We start from the raw sequence: 20403 nt of genomic DNA, 5'->3' as shown, positions 1-20403 counted from the left end.
TAAATTATACATCTATAAACGTCTTGAACAAGGAAAAAATACAAACTTCACTGACACAAAACCGTGACGTACTTTTTAAGAAACTGAATATCTAGGTAACAACAAAATTGTCTGTTAAACGTTGTTGTTTTTTTGCGGGTTTCAGTGGGTAAATAAACCTCCAGTTTTGCTTTTAAGGCAAGTTAAAATACAGATATGTACCTGTAGTCGACATGATGGCAAGTATCTCTCCTCCACGGACCTCGAAAGATAAACCATCCAAAAGCCTGAGTTTTGTTCTGATTCCCCCGCACACCCTCTGAAAACTCGAGGACTTATCGATTTCGAACGCCATGTCTCGCACCTGTAGATGAGGGTGTTTAACGGGCACGCCTTCATTCTCTCCTCCGGGAAGGGTGGAGTAGAAAGTGTCTCTTGGGAAAAATTTGTCGTTTAAGACAGGCATTTCGCGTCCATAAAATCCATCTAATCGCGTATCTCCTCGAACTTCATGATGTGCACGAGAGGCACGCGAGTTCTGTGAAATATGAGATCCAGCTTTTGACCCTGCATAGCTGCGTCTTTCGAAGTGACCCACAGCTCCTGGCACTGGGTCTCGGTGATACCCGTCACGTGACTCGTGTTGGGCACGCATAGCCCGTCGTTTGGCGTTGCGAAAATCTTGGCGGTTGTACATTTCGGGACTCAACAGATCAGCTTCGCTACTGGCTTTCAGGCGTCGTTCCGGGCGCACAAATGATGTTTCGGCCACGCGATCCTCTCGGCGAATCACGTGGTTACGAAAATCTGGATCGCTCCGAGCACGTCGTCTGTCTATATAAGGAGATCCGTCGTCACTGGAGTCGTAGCCACTCGAGCCGTCACGGTGTACTCGAGATGGTGGAAACACACGAGGCAAACCGAATCGTAAGTAGGAAAAAATACTTCCCCCTAATTCAGATTGTCGCTCCCTTGGGCCATATTTCGGGTGGTTCAAAATCGTCTGAACAGTTGATTCTCGAAGCTGAAAGTTCCCGAAAGGAGGCTGAGATTTTTCCGAAGTTCCTAGAGCGCTGTCGGTAAAATCCGAGTTCAGATTTTGTCTATAGATGCTCCAGGCGTGCAAGTCCTCAGTAGTTCTGTATCTTGTGGCTGGTTCTGACAGCGTACTGGAAGGGATAGCGTAACGGCGTTCCATAGTACCCATCTCCCCCATCTCTTGGTTGTCCTACAAAAAAAAAAAAAAAAGCTACCTGAGTGAAATAAATTAGCGTATAAAAATAGCAGTGAAAGAAAGACACACATTGGCTAAACAAAAACAGAACTGGCAGTTCAAATACTGTTTAACCTGTTGACTGACAAGTATTTCAGCTTCTACAGTACAACTCTAATGCTTCTTCATTTTGTAACCTTTTTCGTGACGCCATTTTGGATCGAAAGTGAAACAATTTGTAAGTAGGTCAAATTAATATATGGTGCTGACATCTATCGTTGAAATTAGGTATTATTGAGAACGAATTAACTCGTATGTAGCACTGTGTTACCGATCGGCTTGGACGAGTTATCTCGTCTACGGCACTGAACAGGTTAATACATTAGTCACAAATTATAATCGAGGGCTTATATAGAGCTCCACACTCAAATAATTCACACAAAAAAATCCCTAAACTGATGTTAAGTACGAACCTGAGATTTTATTTTAATAGCATTTAATTAGATCAGTTTAGCATTAAAGTACTAACAATATAACACCTCGTATTTGTATTAAAACTCGAACGAAATATATGTTAATTATATTACTTGACAGATGTTTACTTGGATTTCAAGAGACGATGAAAGGCAACCAAAAACCGAACCAAACGTAACAGCTTTCCAACCCAACTAGGATTCATTTGCAAATAACGTTTACTACTAAATTAACCCTAGAATTACCACTGATGTCTTACCCTTCAAGTTTTTAAACACTTTACTGGTGATGAAAGTTTGCATCATTTTTATCTCGCCATAAACTATCCTAAATTAATTTAGGTGTGTAAATAATGTTATGACATTACAACTGATTTATTATTCTATATTATAAAATGAACCAACTGTTTAATGATTATATCGCAGACTTATTATCTTTTCACCAAAGGTAGAATTAAAAATACAATCTGTGACGTAAAGGCCTAATGCACTCTTTGATTCGCAGTACTCTCTACGGTGGATTGCAGTTTAGCCTGCTCGAGGCTTATCAACATTAGGCCTTTGTATGAAATACGTTTTCAGGTTTATATTGAATATTTCTTTTCACTAATCACTTCGCTGTTTATGCATCGAATTGTTCGTTGACCAAAGAAGGCTTGTGTAATAGCACACATGTCACATTAAAAAAAAATGAAACTGTTAAAAACGCCATCAATATTTAGATTAATCACACTAATTACTACTGTGATTCTCCGATCTATTGTACTTAGAAAATATATGGTTTTGTTCCTTTTTTACTTTAATTTCTTTACACTATGTGTTCATGCATGGCCAGGTGGGTTAAGGCGTTAGACTCATAATCCAAGGGTCGCGGGTTCAAATCCCCGTCGCACCAAACATGCTCGCCTTTTCAGCCGTGGGTGCGTTATAATGTAACGGTCAATCCCACTATTCGTTGGTAAAAGAGTAGCCCAAGAGTTGGCGGTGGGTGGTGATGACTAGCTGCCTTCTCTCTAGTCTTACTCTGGTAAAATAGAGATGGCTAGCGCAGATAGCCCTCGAGTAAACTTTGCGCGAAATTAAAACAAAAACAAACTTAGGGACATTAATTAAAATCAGATGGCAGATGTTAAAATGAGGTCAAGAGCAGAATTAGCACAGGCTAAGACAAGATTTATGAAGGTGAAAAATATGTTCACTCACAAAGATACATCAATGAAAGTGTGCAAAGGAATTTCTAGTTTCACATCAGTTGGTTAGTTGTTTAGCGTTTGTTGGCGTAAAACAACCGGTGAAAATGTAAAACAATCAAAATATATAAAAAGGAATCATGCTGAAACAAAACATAGTCCAATGCTCGTATTAAAATCTTAAATAGAGCTTAAAAGACCAATGGCTCTTAACAATTTAAATATACAACTGTGGTGGACAGTGTCACCACTGCCAATGACACTAACGCCAAGGGAAGTGGCACCATTGCTCTCGATCGTAACGACGGCACGACAGTGAAATGTGGGCTATCATGGCCCGAGTGTCACACAGACCACACATTGGTGCATCAGTACCGGATAAAAGAAAGTGATGAGTTAAAAACTGTGACCAATGCGTAGCCTGGTTAGAACAACTTCCTCTTTTCGATCCTTGCAGAAACAAGACGACTAAAGAGCAACAGAAGGTTTGATCTGGAAAAGCTTGTTATCACGTCGCTCACTCAAAGTCAGCTGGCGTAGAGCCGAGCCTTTAATACAAGACTGTAGAGTCCATGTATGGGACAGGCACGAGGGTGATAGTACAAGAGCATAAAGGCTTAGCTGCGATATCAGCGAGCTTGTTCCCGCGAATACCTACGTGACCTGGTATCCAGAATAACTGGAGAGAAGTAGGTGAGAGTAAGAAATGGACCAGTCTTTTTTGAATATCGATGAGGACAGGCTGAGAACTAATTCCAGGGCTAATAGAGAACTAAGCAAGTCAGTATAAGTTGTAGTTTGTGTATGTGATCTATCCGTAGCTTCTATTTGATCCAGGGCAAGATAAACGGCATACAATTCAGCAGTGAACACAGTAATTGTAGAGGGGATTCTGTGTGCAACAACCAAATCACAACAATTCATGGCAGAGCCCACAAAGTCACCTGAATTTGAACCATCCGTATAAATGGAAATGGAAGGATGATTCGAAAGATGTTTGGCAAACAAAATGCGACACTTCCAATCATGACTATTTACCTTCTTCAGACGACTCAATGAATGGTCACATTTGGGGATGGAAATTAGCGATGGTGGGATGAGCTGATCAGTGGACACAGCTATGTTATCCAAGGACAGACCCTAATTTATCCAACTGTGCCTGGATACGAAGGCCAATAGGAACAATGGCACACAGTCTATTCTAAAAAGGCATAACCCACTGAGGAAGGAAAACACAGCCCCAAGTGGGATACTGTGAGAAGGATTGAAGTTTTGAAGCTTATAGTAAAGACAGTTGCAAATGGCAAAGGTATAGAGGAGGTTCATGAGACTCAATGTATAAACTTTGGACTGTAGAAGTGTGGAAGGCCTCTGTGCAGAACCATATTCCCTCATGGAGAACAGTGTCCAACAACTTCAAGTCTGAACTCCGAGCAGAGCCATAAACCAGAGACCCATAGTCCAGTTTGGTTGAATAAAGGCACAATAGGAATTTTAGCACAGAACATCTATCTGCTCCCAAAGAGGTGGAAGAGAGGACATGGATGTTCAGTGCCCTTGTATATTTGACAGGTAGCTGACGGATGTGTGGAATAAAAGGTCAGCTTATAGTCAAAGATAAGCCCCAGGAACTTTGTCTCAGGGACCATGGGAGGCATATCTTCTCTGAAATGGAGCTCAGGATCTGGGTGAATAGCCTGTTGTTGGCAGAAATGCATGCACACAGTTTTGGAGCAAGAAAAGGTAAAACTGTTTGCTGTGATCTACTCCAATAAGTGATTGAGAGCAATCTGTAACTCTCATTCAATAAACATCATGCTTAACGACCGACACAAAATGTGAAAGTCGTCGACACAAGGACCATTTGCAACTGTAGGGAAAGTTGTCCATTGATGGCAATCTTTATAATGAAAACTATAACACTCAAGATACAGCCCTGAAGGACTCCAACTACCTGTGAGTAAGAACAGGAAAATATCGAACCCACACAGAGTTGGAATCGCAATTTAATCAGAAAAATGAATAAACAGCTGTGCATCCCATACAAGTGGAGATCTCACTAGATGCCATACCTTCACATTTTCTCAAGGTTAAAAGATACAAAAATAAGATGTCGCTTGAGAAAGGCTTCCCTAATTGACGTTTCAAGGCAAATCAGTTGGTCCAAGGTGAAGCAGTGTTGTTACAACCCACACTGAGTGGGTGAGAAGTGGTTGTTTGGTTCCTCAAATCAAACAAAACGAGCATTAACCATCCTTTCCGAGATCTTATAGAGACAGCTCGTCAAAGCAATTGGATGGTAGTTTGAAGGAATCTTGCGATTCTTCCCAGGCTTAGGAAAAGGGAGTACAATAGCATGGCATCAAGCATCAGGAAAATATTCTCCTGCTAGATCCAGTTAAAATAACCAGAAGAATAGCAAGATAGGCAGGAGATAAATGGCGTGGCATCTCGTAATGAGTATCATCAGGTCCAACTGATGTAATGCCAGATCAATGAAGAGCAAGCTTGAGATCCACCAGTGCAAAGGGGCGATTATGGTCATAGAGACGATCAGTCCAAAATGAAAGAGGTGATCACTGCCTGTGTCTTGATGGTTAAGAAGGTAAGGGATGAAGTATAAGCATTAGATGCACGAGTAAAGCTTTCATCAAAAGTATTGGTCATGCTCTGGACATCAGCAACTTCCTGGCCATCAGAGAGAAAGATCAAAAGTATACTGTCCAATAACCTGTCAAATCTTGTCCAATATGACTTTGGAACTGGTGGTAGAAAAGATGCTAAAGGTGTTTTTAATCCAAGATTCCTTCTGGCTTTGATGTATGACTCGCTGAAATGCAATGCAGTTTAAAAGTGTGGGATACCCACAAAAGCATCCTAAACCCATTTTAGAGCTCTTCTTGCCATGTGGCAGGCAAGATTCCACCAAGGACAAGAATACTGCGAGAAATGTGTCGAGGTTTTAGGAATACACTGAGCAGCTGCCTTGAAGATATAGTCAGTCACTACTGCCTCGCAGTCATCTGTCGATAGTTTACAGATGATGGCAGGATCAAGTCTGAGAGAGTAGTGAAATGCGGGCCAGTTGACCTGACCCAACGTTCATCGAGGCATGCAGGTCAGATGGCATTGACCACAGCCAGTCTCTCTGAAACTTATATGAAAATTATCATGGCCCGATAGGTTACTGTCAACCCTCCAAGAAAAGTAAGAGAAAAGTGAAGGGGAGTAGATAGAAAGATCAATAGCAGTAAAAGACTGACTAGGTGCATGAAAATAAGTATAAGAACCAGTACTGAGGAGAGATAGATTGTGATCCAAGAGTATATGTTCTATGAAATGACTCCTCCCTTCAATATCAGCATCTCCCCAGAGGGGATAATATTCCTTAAAATCCTCCAGGCATAAAAAGGGAGACAGTAACTGCTCAAACCAAAGAAAGTGGAACCAAGCAGTCACTGAAAGGAGTGGCAGGAACAGAGATGGAAGTAGACAGATTCGTCAACTCTTTAATCATGGAGGGCAAAAGATTATTCAGACTTTTACAAATGACTCTGTTGGAGGCATGGAAAGATCTGTCTGCACACCCACTGTGGCAGTGTAATGGAATCCAGAAACATATGTCCGAGATGGAATGGGGACAATAATTTCTAAGCTTCTGGGTAGGAGATATTATTTATAGTCTGCAAGTGTTGCACCTCTTTTTTCCTCCACCCATTTAGGGCCACAAACAGAGTAAGAAGGTGTGAACCACTACAATTAACAAAGCATGGTTCTTAGTTGCACTCGTAAACATCGTAATCTTTGCCATCATAACGAGCACATGTTAGAGAACCACAACATGGTGTTTTTGAGTGATCGAATCATTGACACTGGAAGCACCCGAGAGGTTTGGGAATGTAAGGCCATACCTTACAGTTGAGATAACCTGCTTTGACTATGGCAGGAGGGCATGGTAATGTAAACGTCAATATCAGAACATTACTAGGCACCATAATGCCGTCTTTGCGAGTGGAAAATTCGACACACCACAGAAACTCCTTGGCTGGAGAAACTAGCAAAGTTTTGTGGCTCGGGACTGTTCATTAAATGCTTGTCGACAATAACTCTTTTGGAAGAATTTAAAGTTGCATGACGAGTAACCTCAATAGGTATATCCCCAATGGCCTTCGACTTCAAGAAGTTTTGTACGTTGTGATGAAAATGTTTCCACCAAAATGTCTCCAGAGTGCAACTTCTTTACTGACTTGGAGGAACCAGCAAGCCTCTCTAATCCCTTTTGAATAAAAGAGGGGGACATCTGCCCTAAGAATTTCTCAGATAATTAGAAAACAAGGTAAAGAATCTGACTGTGATGTTGACTGTACAGCAGAGTCATCCATGCATGGTCGTTTTCCGATAATCTGTTTTTCAAAATTTTCATTTTTATTTATTTTATTTTTTTATAAATGGAGGTATACATAATAAAAGACGTTATATTTCAGTGCTCACCCACCATGGAACCCCACAAGGAGACCCACTTCAATGCCAAATTGGAACACTGCAGCAACGCTAGGGTCTTGTGAGCACTTCACCGAAACACCAGTATCAGACACAATGTCCACAACACTCGTTAAGAACGCCCAACACTGATACTCGTTTGACCCTAGCCCAAATGGAACAGTCGATTGACCCTAGGGACTACTCCAAGGCGTCTGTCTACACGAATTGTTGGATCCCCCAACCACCAGAATCCTCTCCTCCCCTTCACGGGTCGCCACCCACGGCAAACACATGGGTGGATGTTTAGATCCCAGAGGAGGTAAACTAAAAGTACAGAACTTTCCCTGGGAGGTCCCCTCACCACGTACAGGAATCCACCTCGAGGGGCTTCAAAATCGAACCAGTCTTGATGTATAGTTGTGAATCACGGACAAGAAATAAACAAATGGAAAAGAAAATCACTTAATGTGGCCAAAATATGGTTCCTGCATAGAATACTTAGGTTTTTCTCAAGGGCTGGAAAAAAAATTGAAATTTCACAACAAGTAGAAAAAAACAGTAACATTGATAATAAAAGTCTGTGGACATGTGTAAAGGGAATAAAACACTGGTTACAACTGGTAGAGTTAGACAGAGAGAGAAGACCCTAGACAGTTTAACTATTTGGTTACACAAAGAGAGAGAGAGAGAAAAGGCCCTAGACAGTTTAACTATTTGGTTACACAGAGAGAGAGAGAGAAGACCCTAGACAGTTTAACTGTTTGGTTACACAAAGAGAGAGAGAGAGAGAAAAGGCCCTAGACAGTTTAACTATTTGGTTACACACAGAGAGAGAGAGGACCCAAGACAGTTTAACTATTTGGTTACACACAGAGAGAGAGAGGACCCAAGACAGTTTAACTATTTGGTTACACAAAGAGAGAGAGAGAGAGAGAGAGAAGACCCTAGACAGTTTAACTATTTGGTTACACAAAGAGAGAGAGAGAGAGAGAGAAAAGACCCTAGACAGTTTAACTATTTGGTTACACAAATAGAGAGAGAGAGAGAACAGACCCTAGACAGTTTAACTATTTAATTACACAAAGAGAGAGAGGGAGAGAACAGACCCTAGACAGTTTAACACTTAATAAGATGAAATATTTTGATCCAGTCAGTTTTGAAAGAGAGAGAGGGAGAGAACAGACCCTAGACAGTTTAACACTTAATAAGATGAAATATTTTGATCCGGTCAGTTTTGAAAGGTATTAAAAACTACTCAGTTATTTGTGTGCCAAAAAGTATTTCAACTTGTGAAAAGATTTGTTGCAAATACATTTAATCATCACAAAACACAATCATATATTATTCACGATGTTCCAGAGTTCCTGGCCATATCACATACATGCTACACAATAATAAAAAAAAAAAACCATGCCTCGCTATCTAATTAAACGCTAACTCGTAAATTGGATTTGCGATCAAGTCCGTTCGACTAAACAAGAAAGGCAACTCTATATGGAAAAAATTAAGAATTTTTTTTTTTTTTTGTCTAGAATACGTATAAATTTTATTAGGAACACCAAATCTTACCAACAGGGGTGGTTCACGATTCCTCAGTTTATTCCAAAACATTCGGACCTTCATGGTGCGTCCAGCCACAAAGAAACACGTTAGATTTCTAGGTATTACACGACTTTCATAAGATTCTGAAGCGCATGAACTATTTCCAAATAGAAATTGACTGGGGTGTAAATAAAACGAAATAGAACACTGAACTGGATGTCACGGTTGCGGAAGCGGTGGCTTGATGGAGGGTCACACGCATCAATGATCCGAGATGTATAACCACACACTGCAACGTACTAAAAACTGTGGTGGTTTAGCACACACACCGTAGGGCCTATAGGTTCAACAATTTCGACCCTTAGCGAGTTTGTTCCCTATAAGGTTGAAACAACTACACGTAGCGATCCGCGATTGTTTAAGAAAAAGACACCGCCAAGAACAAACAAACAGGTTGATGTCACTATAGATCTTCGACTACGCAACTCTAGAGAACTGCGTCGAGAATACCACGGCAAAAAAGCGAATTTTTCGAAATACGTTAACGAAGCGCCGACCACGAACATTGACGTTAATAAGGTGAGTGCTTTTATGATTCGTTTTCATTTTTTTTCCCGTGATTAACAACATGCGAGTTTCATAAAAATTTTACTTCGCTTGTGAAAAAAACAAAACGATTCGCGAACGAGATTTCAAATGATTCCATTTAGAGGTTAAACATAGCCTAGAAACGATTCGTTCTTACACTTACATTATTAAATATCTATTGAATTCTGTGTTCGTTTCCCTCGGAATGACAGCTGGCGGTAATGAAACTGATTACCAACGTGTTTACCTTCAGTGATGGGGGGCCCCGTAGCAAACACATAACACTGTAAAGAGTGTGGGTTCTGAGGCTAGACGTGAAATGCCCTAGGGCGAATACGTATTGAAAAAGTTTGTGAACCCATGTATAGACAACTTCATCGGGATCTGTGAAGGTCAATATAAAAAAAAATACCATTTTTCCTTTCCCTTGCACGGATGTTTAGTTGTACTACTTAAATGGTAAACAAGTCTCCCAGTGATGAGCAGACCACAGGTAGCCCACTGTGCAGCTTTGGGCTTAACTTCAAATCAAACAAATAACGAAAGTGCAGATGAGTGCTGATGTCACTTGAAAGTCACTGTGTAGTTTCAATACTCCCGTCATAACCAAACCTTTTAATCTTTGACGTCCCGTTTACTAAACCGCGTGTCCGGGTTTCATTATGGTTATTTAGTTCCGACTTTATCAGACAGTTCTATCTTTATTAAACTACACTAATCACGTTTCTGCATTACTTTTCTCGCCAGTAGATAAATATTAAAGTACATCCAATCTTATCTTTCTGTATGCTGGCTGAAGTTTTAGAACACTGCTACAAACGGCATCACTCGACCAAAGAAACGTCAGTACACAGAATAATTTGAAAGAGCAATGACACACGACCTAATATATTTCAGCACTATATTCTCATACAGCTAATTTGTTGTTTAACTTGCTAAACTAAAGCAGCAAAACTCATCTCTCTGCTTGAGAAAACACTTCATGTATGATGAATAAATAAACAAAATAAAATACATTGTGTTACATACCACGTGGAAGGAAGCAGCGACTCGAACGTGCAGATATCTGTGAATATCATATAATGCATTATTTAAATTGAAATTTTCTTCAAAAAGACACCTTGTGTGTAAACGGTCAAAACGGCCCAGGTCAGACATCTCAGGGGTCAGGTTCAGCCGACTTTAATAGAAGTACTAACCAAACAGCAGATAAAACAACCAATAACAATCACCGCCCCATGGGCTCTTTGAGTGAAATACTAGAATTGATTACCACTTGTACACTATAACCACAGCTGAAAGTTCTGCAGCATCACGTTTCGAACCACGGATCTTTCGCTCCGAATTCCACAATGCTAATAACGAGGCAGTATTAAACATCTTGAATAATTGCACGCGACGATCATTCATTGCAGAATAGAAGCGAAAAACGTTGCTATGTCACAAAACAGTTTGCACATCATTTATTAAAAAGTGAATGACACTTACATTTCTAAGTGAAAAAAATTACATATGCATGTATGTGACCATTTCACAGAGATATGTTGGATGGAGGTTTATACTTGATCGGTACAAGAATAATGTTTACCACGATCCACCTATTGAAATATGATCAGTTTGGTTTGGTTTTGAATTTCGCGCAAAGCTACATAATGGCTATCTGTGCTAGCTCTCAATAATTTAGCGGTGTAAAACTAATGGGAAGGTACCTAGTCATCACAACCCACTCACTGCCAACTCTTGGGCTATTCTTTCACCAACAAATAGTGGAATTAGTTGTAACATTATGATGCCTCCAAGGCTAAAAATGCGAAAATATTTGGTAGGATGTAGATTCGAACTCACGACTCTCAGATTACGATCAGAACATAGAAGCAAACTAAGGAAAACTATTGTACTCTCATACACTGAAAAGTTGGGAGTCATGAAATTAAATATTTAAAGTGCTACAAGGTTTCTTACAGAGGCATTTGCGTGTGGTATAACAGTTAAGCATCTGTGCTCTACCCAACAGGTATCGAAATCCAGTTCCTGGCGTTGCAAATCCACAGACATGCCGCTGTGCCAAACGAGAGGGCGGGGTGCCTATGATTCTATCAATGTCCCTATTATAGAACTACTGACTAGAGGGAAAGCAACCAATCACCATCCACATTCAGAGACCGGGGGGGGGGGTCTCTTAGCTTAAAGTATGGGTAATATTTAGTTTTGAATCCAGCTTTTCAGCTCCGGCAACCATAGCTAGACTGCAACTCCGGTGGTTAGGGCGCTCGACTAGCAGTATGCGGGTCGCAGGTTCAAATCCCTTTATTGGGCGTGCTCGCCCTTTCAGATGCGAGAGATGTTATAATATGATGCTTAATTCCAATATTAATTGATAAATAATGGCCTCAGGATTGGCGGTGAATGGTGTTGACTAGCTTCCTTCTCTTTGGTTTACCACTTTAAAATCAGAGACGCCTAATGCAGATAACCCTCGAAATAAACAAACCACAGTGCCATCTCACGCCCGAAAACAATGGTAAGTCTACTCTTCTCGAGTGAACGGGCTGAAAAACACATTAAAGAGATAAAAAGCGACGCCTGTCAACCGAAGAAACGTAAGTGGCGACAAAGCAGTGAAGTTTGTTACCGATAGAAACTAGGACGAGTCGTCTGAAAAGATTTTCCGCCTCACTGACGAGAACGGCCTACAAAACTATTATTATTCAATGTACTGTCACACACGAAAAGAAAATATATTATTGATCAAAAAACATCCGCAAATAAAACACAGGCACCTTAAAATTTACGACTGCTGTTCATTAATCCCTATATAACAAAAACCATTGTACACCTTTAAGGATGAAGCGCCTGCTATCTCGTGCGCAGAAAAGTAGCTTTTAAATTTTCGAGCAAAGCTACGCGAGTGCCATCTGTGCTAAGCGTCCCTAACTTAGAAGGAAGGCAGCTAGTCATCACCACTCACCACCAATTCTTGGGCTACTCTTTTACCAACGAATAGTGTGATTGATCGTCACTTATAACGCCACCATGGCTGAAAGAACAAGCATGTTTGGTGTAATGGGGATTTGAGCCCGCCACCCTCAGATTACGAATCAATCGTTCTAACTACTTGGGCCCGCTTTTGAAGTTAAATTTTTAAATAATAGAAGTGAAAGCAATATTACTAATCAAAGCCTACTTTTAGTACAACAAATAAGTACGTTTATACAATAAAATCAGTAGTTGTTTAGGAAAGACAACAATTCCGCTGTCGTAAAGTTCTCCCATACAATATTTAATCGCTTGTTGCAAGCGCAATTAGTAGTTATTTATTCTAGTTAGTTAAGATACTTTTAAAATGTTGCAATACTTGTAATTAATCTGAAAGTTTAATCACTAATCGAACGGAGATTTAAGCATGATATTGTTATTGTTGGCAAGATAACATATTCCATTAAACTCACTATGTCACAGTAGTACACAATAAATTGATACGTAAATTGTAGAAGTACAAAACCCGAGGAGCAACTGTTCACATAAATTGTGTATACAAATATCCCAGTACAAATATAAATATAGCAGAGGATTTCAGCAGAAGTTCACTCAGTGACATCTAACATTACACGTTTTTCAGTCGCTTACTAATATCAATTTAAATTACGAAGAAATAAATAAAAAAGGTATCGAGAGAGCCAGACAAACAAAACGTGAAATACAGAGATGCCAACTATTTCAGATGACTGAGTGTAATGATTGTAGTCAGAGCCCTTTCACAGTTTTAGTCCTTTTAGATTTGTCAGAAACAAAACAATCTGGTGAACGAGGCCTCTTTTTTTCCATCTTGTGAAAGATCGTATTGATGTTTCTATGCCGCTTAGAAAACGAGAAATATCCATCTACACGAGCGCTTATTGGCTCACAAGCACTGATGACGTAACTATGGATTCCCCCAGGTACCCAGTATGGAGAAGCTTGTTTGTTTGTTTTTTGAATTTCGCACAAAGCTACTCGAGGGCTATCTGCGCTAGCCGTCCCTAATTTAGCAGTGTAAGACTAGAGGGAAGGCAGCTAGTCATCACACCCACCATCACCTCTTGGGCTACTCTTTTACCAACGAATAGTGGGATTGACCGTCACGTTATAACGCCCCCACGGCTGGAAGGGCGAGCATGTTTGGCGGGACGGGGTTGCGAACCCGTGACCCTCAGATTACGAGTCGCACGCCTTAACACGCTTGGCCATGCCGGGCCATGTATGGAGAAGCACCGCACTCAAACTATTGGCAGACGTCGGAGATACAAATATTTTTTTTTATTATTTTAAGCACAAACATGATTATCGCAAGTAGCCATTTGGACTACGTCTTTTATTTATTATCAAAATTTATTTGTATCTCACTAGAAATTTTCTTTTCACCCCTTTCAACCCTGGGGAACAATTTATCACTTTATTGTATAGGCCTATATAATATATAATAATTTGGGAGTTGCAACAAGTTGTAATATTTGTTTGTATGAGCGTATAGTGGTAATGTATACACCAAAATCGCAATGATTACGCTCAAATCGCAATGGTTGGCATCTCTGGAAATATCACAAGGTAAACTTACAGAAGTTTTGGTGTCATGAAACAGATGACCATTCACTAAGTCAATATACTGATTATTTAGTAAAAGCGCCCCTACAATAAAATGTCGTTATAAAAGAGACAGATAGTAAAAAATATCCGCCGTCAACACTTGAGCTACTTTTATAGTCTGATCAAACTACTAGTATTTCACCGTTACACTTATAGCGCACTCGCGACCTCTAGGTCAAGTCACGTTAACTACTTGCCCACGCTAAATTTAGTTTGTTTTGAATTTCACGCAAAGATACGCCAGGGCTATATGTGCTAGCCGTCCCTAATTTAGAAGTGTGAGACTAGAGGGAAGGAAGCTAGTCGTCACCACCCACCGCCCACTCTTGGGCTACTCTTTTACCAACGAATAGTGGGATTGACCGTCACATTATAACGCTTCCACGGCTGAAAGGGCAAGTATGTTTGGTGTGACGGGGATTCGAACCCGCGACTCTCGGATTACGAGTTGAGTGCCTTAACCACCTGGCCTTGCCACGCTAAGCCAACGACTATTACGTCTTTTCTATAAGTGCACTGGCCGTAGTTTTTGTAATAAACTGCTCGTTTCAAACTGCTCGTTTCAGACTGAAGTGGCCCGGCATGGCCTAGCGGGTAAGGCGTGCGACTCGTAATCCGAGGGTCGCGGGTTCGCGCCCGCGTCGCGCTAAAACATGCTCGCCCTCCCAGCCGTGGGGGTGTATAATGTGACGGTCAATCCCACTATTCGTTGGTAAAAGAGTAGCTCAAGAGTTGGCGGTGGGTGGTGATGACTAGCTGCCTTCCCTCTAGTCTTACACTGCTAAATTAGGGACGGCTAGCACAGATAGCCCTTGAGTAGCTTTGTGCGAAATTCCAAAACAAACAAACAAACAAACAAACAAACAGACTGAAGTATCGATAAATTTATTATAGCAAGTTTTTAAAAGACGAAAGTATTCGTCGTTAGGTGTCTGTTGTTACTACTCCAATAATGCAGTCATGGAAGAAAGTTTGTCATTTGTCTTACACTCAAGTGTTTCGTTTTAACTCATTAATCCGAAAAAAACACGCTTATCAAAATAAAGCGAACAATATATTACATTTCTTTGCACGATATAGAATCGAACCAAATCGGGAAATAATTAATACATTATTAATTAAAAATACAATATAAACAAGTAAACAATCTTACGGTTGTGGAACATTATGGACTGCTCAAATTTTCATGCTGTACATTTGGACGACAACTGAAAGGCTTCGATAAACAACGACACTGAGCTCGCTTTTTAAACCAAAAATTTCGTGTACCCGAAGCACCCTTACAGCAATATTCACCCATAAAACGAAAAATTAATACGCCAAGCTGGCTTGCCCGATTCACGAAATAATTCAAATAACCTTGGAACTGCAATTATGAATGCACATCAAGTTTCATAATAAATCAGGCGTATTGTTCAGGTTCGCCGGTTTTTTACAGATGGTATTATTTTGAACTGACGCACGTCAAAAAGTAAATTACATTTGATGAAACAGTAATTAAAGTAACAACATAAAACGAGGGCAGAATGTTAATCTATAAAGAGATGTACCTTCCCAAGCTTGTCTTTCGAATCAGACTCCTGTGTTAGGCTGATTTAGAATAACCTCCATAATACACGATTCCACGAAAAACGCGGTTGCTGTTAACTAACCATGCTTACACCATTTAGCCGCCAGGGTTCTTCTAATTTGCTACAGATAATATTCCTAGGCTATATTTCGATAAAGTTAAAAATGTATTACTGCAAAATCAGATTTTATTATAAAAATAGAATTGATGCATAAATAATAATTATGACTAACTTGTGCCACCATTAAGATGTATTTGTTCATGTTAACTTTGATAATTAAGGAAAAAATATGCAAGACGTTCAAAATTCACAGGGCCGAGAAACAAATTTTTCCCACAGCCAGTAAAATACCTCTGAAAACTTTATAATAGTCCACTGGGTGGCCAACAACCCTGAAGAATTTTTTTTTTAGGAAACATGACGTAATTCGAAAGAAAATCCAGAGAACATTTAAATTTAATAGTTCAAAAAATATACATTTTTTATATTTTGGTAGAAACTACTGAAAAAAAAAGAAATTAATCTAGTCTTAGTAATTTGTTATATTTCACTGTATTTTTTTTTAAATATCACTAGAAAGGCTTAACTACCTATCAATATACAGTGCATATTCGGAGGAAATTAATATAATCAAGCCCCTAAAACTGATAACATTAGAAACCGATTTTTGAGTTATTTTTGTGGCCAACATCCGAGATTCTGACCTACGTTATACGTTTATGCAGCCACGATTTAACTTTTGATTTTGACTAGTTGAACACAAAGTATACAGTACGTTATCTGTTCTCACCATCTTTTGTATTTAGCGTCGTAAGTGTGTAGACTTACCGCTGAGCCACCTGGTGAACAGTCACGAAAGTAGCGCGGAATGATAAAACTACAGGTCGCCAAAATAAATTAATATTAATTTATTCGTACTATATCTAGCTGAATACTTATTTTATTTGTTTATTTTAACACAAATTTACACAGCTACCGGCGTTCTGTTCACCGTTGGGAATCGAACTCCGATTGTAAGTGGCTTGAGCCCACAAATCTAAACACCAAACCAGCTTTGGCAATTTGTTTTCGAAATACTGTCGGGAAATTATTATTTTTATCGTTTCTGAACTGTTAACATCTTAGCTTTGAATTTCGCGCAAAGCTATGCGAAGGCTACCTTCACCAGCCGGGACTACGTTAGCAGCGATATGCAATAAGGGAAGTCAGATAGTTAATATCACTCACCAACCTCCACCTCTTGGGCTACTCTTTTACCAACGATTAGTAAGACTGACCGTGATATTATAATGCCCTCATGGCTGAAAGAGATATCTATCCTTTGTGATGGGGATTCGAACTCGCGTTCTAATCTTCAGTGCTTCTAGATCGCAATTACTCTCAAAATATATTTTTATATATTATTAGAATAGTCTAATTTCACAAGCTTAAACTATTGAAAAACTCGAGATATCCAAAGATACAGAAAATTCACCTAATTGCTTCCGAAATTACAGTTTTTGAAGTAATTTTAAATTAATTACGTTTTAATTAATAGGCGAAGTAAGCATTTCTAATATTTATCAACTAACAGTATCTCGTATTACTTTAAATTAAATGTGACTCGGGTTCTCGTTACTTAACCAGAACTGAAAAAAAAACAACATAATTTTATCTTTTTTTTTCTACTTGTGTGAAAAGTATGTCAAATTTCTGGCAGATTAACTATTTAAGGGTGTAATATCTATGTATAGTTTAATATATTAAAAATAATTGTGGACATCTATTCATTGAAATTTCCAAGTAAATTACAATCAGGATTAACTACAGATGGCACCATCAGTCAGTAGTCAGAAATCGCCAGGTAAAGAGAGACCTTGGATATTGAAAGAAAATCTTGCAAGTAATTAGAATTATAGTTATTTATACAGTAGTAACCAACTTTGAAAACGTCTTTGAATGTTTGCGTTGGTTTGCTTCTACTGTCGTAAATTACTGCATCAGATTCTTATCGCACATCTTTTAATATACCTTTTACATCTTGAACAAATGTTACACACACACATACGTACACAGAAATACTGCTGAAAAGAGTCCATAAAACCGTCTTCTCTCGTACTATTAATGGTATATGGCAGATTTAAAGTTTTCGTTAGTAAAAATAAATGCGTTTGTGAATAACGTTGGACATTCACGAACCAATTCATTTGTACATGTATGTTTGTTCAATTTCACGCAAACCTACTCTAGGGCTATCTACATCAGCCGAAATTAAGGCGTGATATACTAAAAGGAAGGCAGCTAGTCAACACCACCCACCACCAAATTTTGGGCTATTCTATTACCAACAAAAAGTGCGATTATAGCGCCCCCACGGCTGAAAGAGCGAGTATGTTCGTTCACGGTATTTGATTTCGCGACCCGAAAGTTACTTATCGAAAGCCTTGACCGCTAGGACATTAGGAGTCATTGTAAGATGCTGACCACTAGATTGTGTTGGCTCATAAACAGGAGAGCAATAAATATCTGTTAGCGAAATATACAAAACTAGAATGCTGTCCTGAAATGTCCAAAGCGAAGTTTTAATAGATATAAAACTAAATATATATCCATCCGTATGTATGCTTTTATTTTACGACTGAAATTATCACTTTTAAAATGTTCTTGTTTTTATATCACTGATGTATCATGACACTTCATGTTATGCGTTAGATATTTTTTTTCATTGTCATGTTGATTCCATACTTTAGTCGAAGCTCTGCAACGTGGCGCTGCTGTTTCACTCGTAACTATGTCAAATAATAAACATCCTTTATAGGCCTAGTTTTGTACGGATTCTCTGTATTCTTCCTTGTTTGTAAGGAATTTTCTCGCTTCACAAGTTTTTCAATTTCCATTGTTTATGCTCTTTGCACAATGAAAGTTTAATTAATAGATTAACTATGTTACTCTTAAAAAAAAAAAAGCTTACTGCTGTACTGATAAAATAAACGTTTGCCCTAATTTGACCACGTTAAAATCTAATTTCTAAGTAATCATGTTCGATGGCGGCAAGCAATGAACTCGTAGCTTCAGAAGTAAGAAAAGTCGGTTAATAACGTCTAAAACACAACGCCATAAAAGGTAGCTTGACTCCAGACAGTTTAACCAAAAATATATTAAAAACAAATATACGAAATGGCTTCAGGTCTGGTTTTAACACGTTCGCTCTCAGTAGTCTACAAGTCAAGGCTAATGTTAAAACAGTGCACGTTTAACCCGATGACACCAGGTACAAAAACATCTGTCCCCATACACACACACACACACTCTCTCTCTCTCTCTTTCGCAAACAAAGTAAGCCCCGCATGGCTTGCTGGTTAGGGCGCTTGACCCACAGTTTGCTGTTTGAGGGGGTCCGTATCCCTGTCACACCAAACATGCTCGCCCTTTTAGCCGTGGGGGCGTTATAATGTGATGGTCGATCCCGGTATTCGTTGGTAAAAGAGAGCTACAGAGTTGGCGGTGAGTGGTGATGACTAGCTGCCTTCCCTCCACTCTGTCACTGCTAAATTAGGGACAGATAGCGCAGATAGCCCTCGTGTAGCTTTGAACAAAATTCAAAGAAACCACCGCCACCCCATTTATTTTTCCCCTTATTTGAATTCATCAATAAACAGATTATAAAAGCCAAAATAAAATTACCGGGCAGAGGTGCGATCCTCTCTTATTACCAACATTCGAAAACAAGAGGGTATTCCATTTTCCTCAAAGTTTTATGGAACTTACTTCCACAGTCAACCGGATAATTAATACAAGTAGGATTAAACTAATTAACTAGACCTTTAATTCCCTCTTTATTAGCTATACTTTACGTTTGTGCGCTAACAATACCATGCGTATACCCACTTCAGTATTATTACCAATCAGGATAACTACTACTCGCCTACCTTCAACTTGAAATTATTTTGGGCAGGATTACAGTAAATTAATGTACGACACTGTAAACGTGGTCAAATACATCAATCGAAATCCTGTGTCGAAACCACAATTATTTCTCAAATTGGTCAAGAGATGGAGCTGTAAGCTAAACGTTTGCGCTGCAAAAACAAAAGCTCCGAGACATTCTATGAACCACTCATCGCTGTTGATATCAAGGTAAGGTAGGACACGCAAGAGTTTGCAAAAGAAATAACAGATACGTCATCGTCGATATAAAAACCAGTCATTCAAGCTACATCGGATACAATAAATAAAAAATACATCAAATGGTATATGTAATTCCCTTCGTTCAAATAACAGAGATGTCTTTCGATTAGCGTTCAACAACCTAGAAAATTACCCAAACATATAAAGCTGCACTAGTAATAAGTGTTTCCTTGGAAATACTCAGAAATCATAAAATTACTTCAAGGTTTCGTATGGAGGTAAACCACAATAACAGCCCGTTCAACTACTTGGTATGTGCCAAATTACTTTTTATGTCATACGTGGAAGTGTTCTTGCAGTCAGTTGTTTCTTTGCTCTGGCTAGAAATCGAACCCCAGAAGCAAGTCCGAAAACATGTTGCTGTCTCAAGTTTAAAACTGTCTATTTCTCCCTCGCTCTCACGCGCAAACCAAAGAAATTACGATATCCATACAGGAATCATATTTAAAGAAACACCTAGAGAATATTCCTAGATAAATTAGATGGACATTTCGGTTTATCTTCGGAAATTCACTACTTATTACAAGTAGTTAGGGCGCTCGACTCAATCTGAGGGTCGCGAGCTCGAATCCCCA

The 20403-nt window shown here is 39.3% G+C and overlaps 1 protein-coding gene across 2 annotated transcripts in view; it reads right to left on the bottom strand.

Annotated features, from left to right (window-relative positions):
- Positions 1-20403, bottom strand: part of LOC143248683 (ATP-binding cassette sub-family G member 8-like) — a 50560-nt gene that overhangs the window by 10602 nt on the left and 19555 nt on the right. The window contains exons 1-2 of one of the 2 annotated variants that reach the window (XM_076497293.1): positions 15244-15346; positions 202-1207 (exon numbers count right to left, since the gene is read on the bottom strand). In XM_076497293.1, coding sequence (XP_076353408.1) covers positions 202-1195 — 994 coding nt within the window. In that variant the 5' untranslated portion in view covers positions 1196-1207; positions 15244-15346. Of the gene's footprint in view, positions 1-201; positions 1208-15243; positions 15347-20403 lie in introns of those variants that run through there. The other variant, XM_076497292.1, reaches the window with a different exon arrangement.

This window comes from Tachypleus tridentatus, chromosome 4, assembly GCF_004210375.1.
Source record: "Tachypleus tridentatus isolate NWPU-2018 chromosome 4, ASM421037v1, whole genome shotgun sequence".
Classification (NCBI taxonomy): domain Eukaryota; kingdom Metazoa; phylum Arthropoda; class Merostomata; order Xiphosura; family Limulidae; genus Tachypleus; species Tachypleus tridentatus.
The sequence above is the reverse complement of the archived record's forward strand: the minus strand, read 5'-3'. Positions and strand labels throughout refer to the sequence as shown.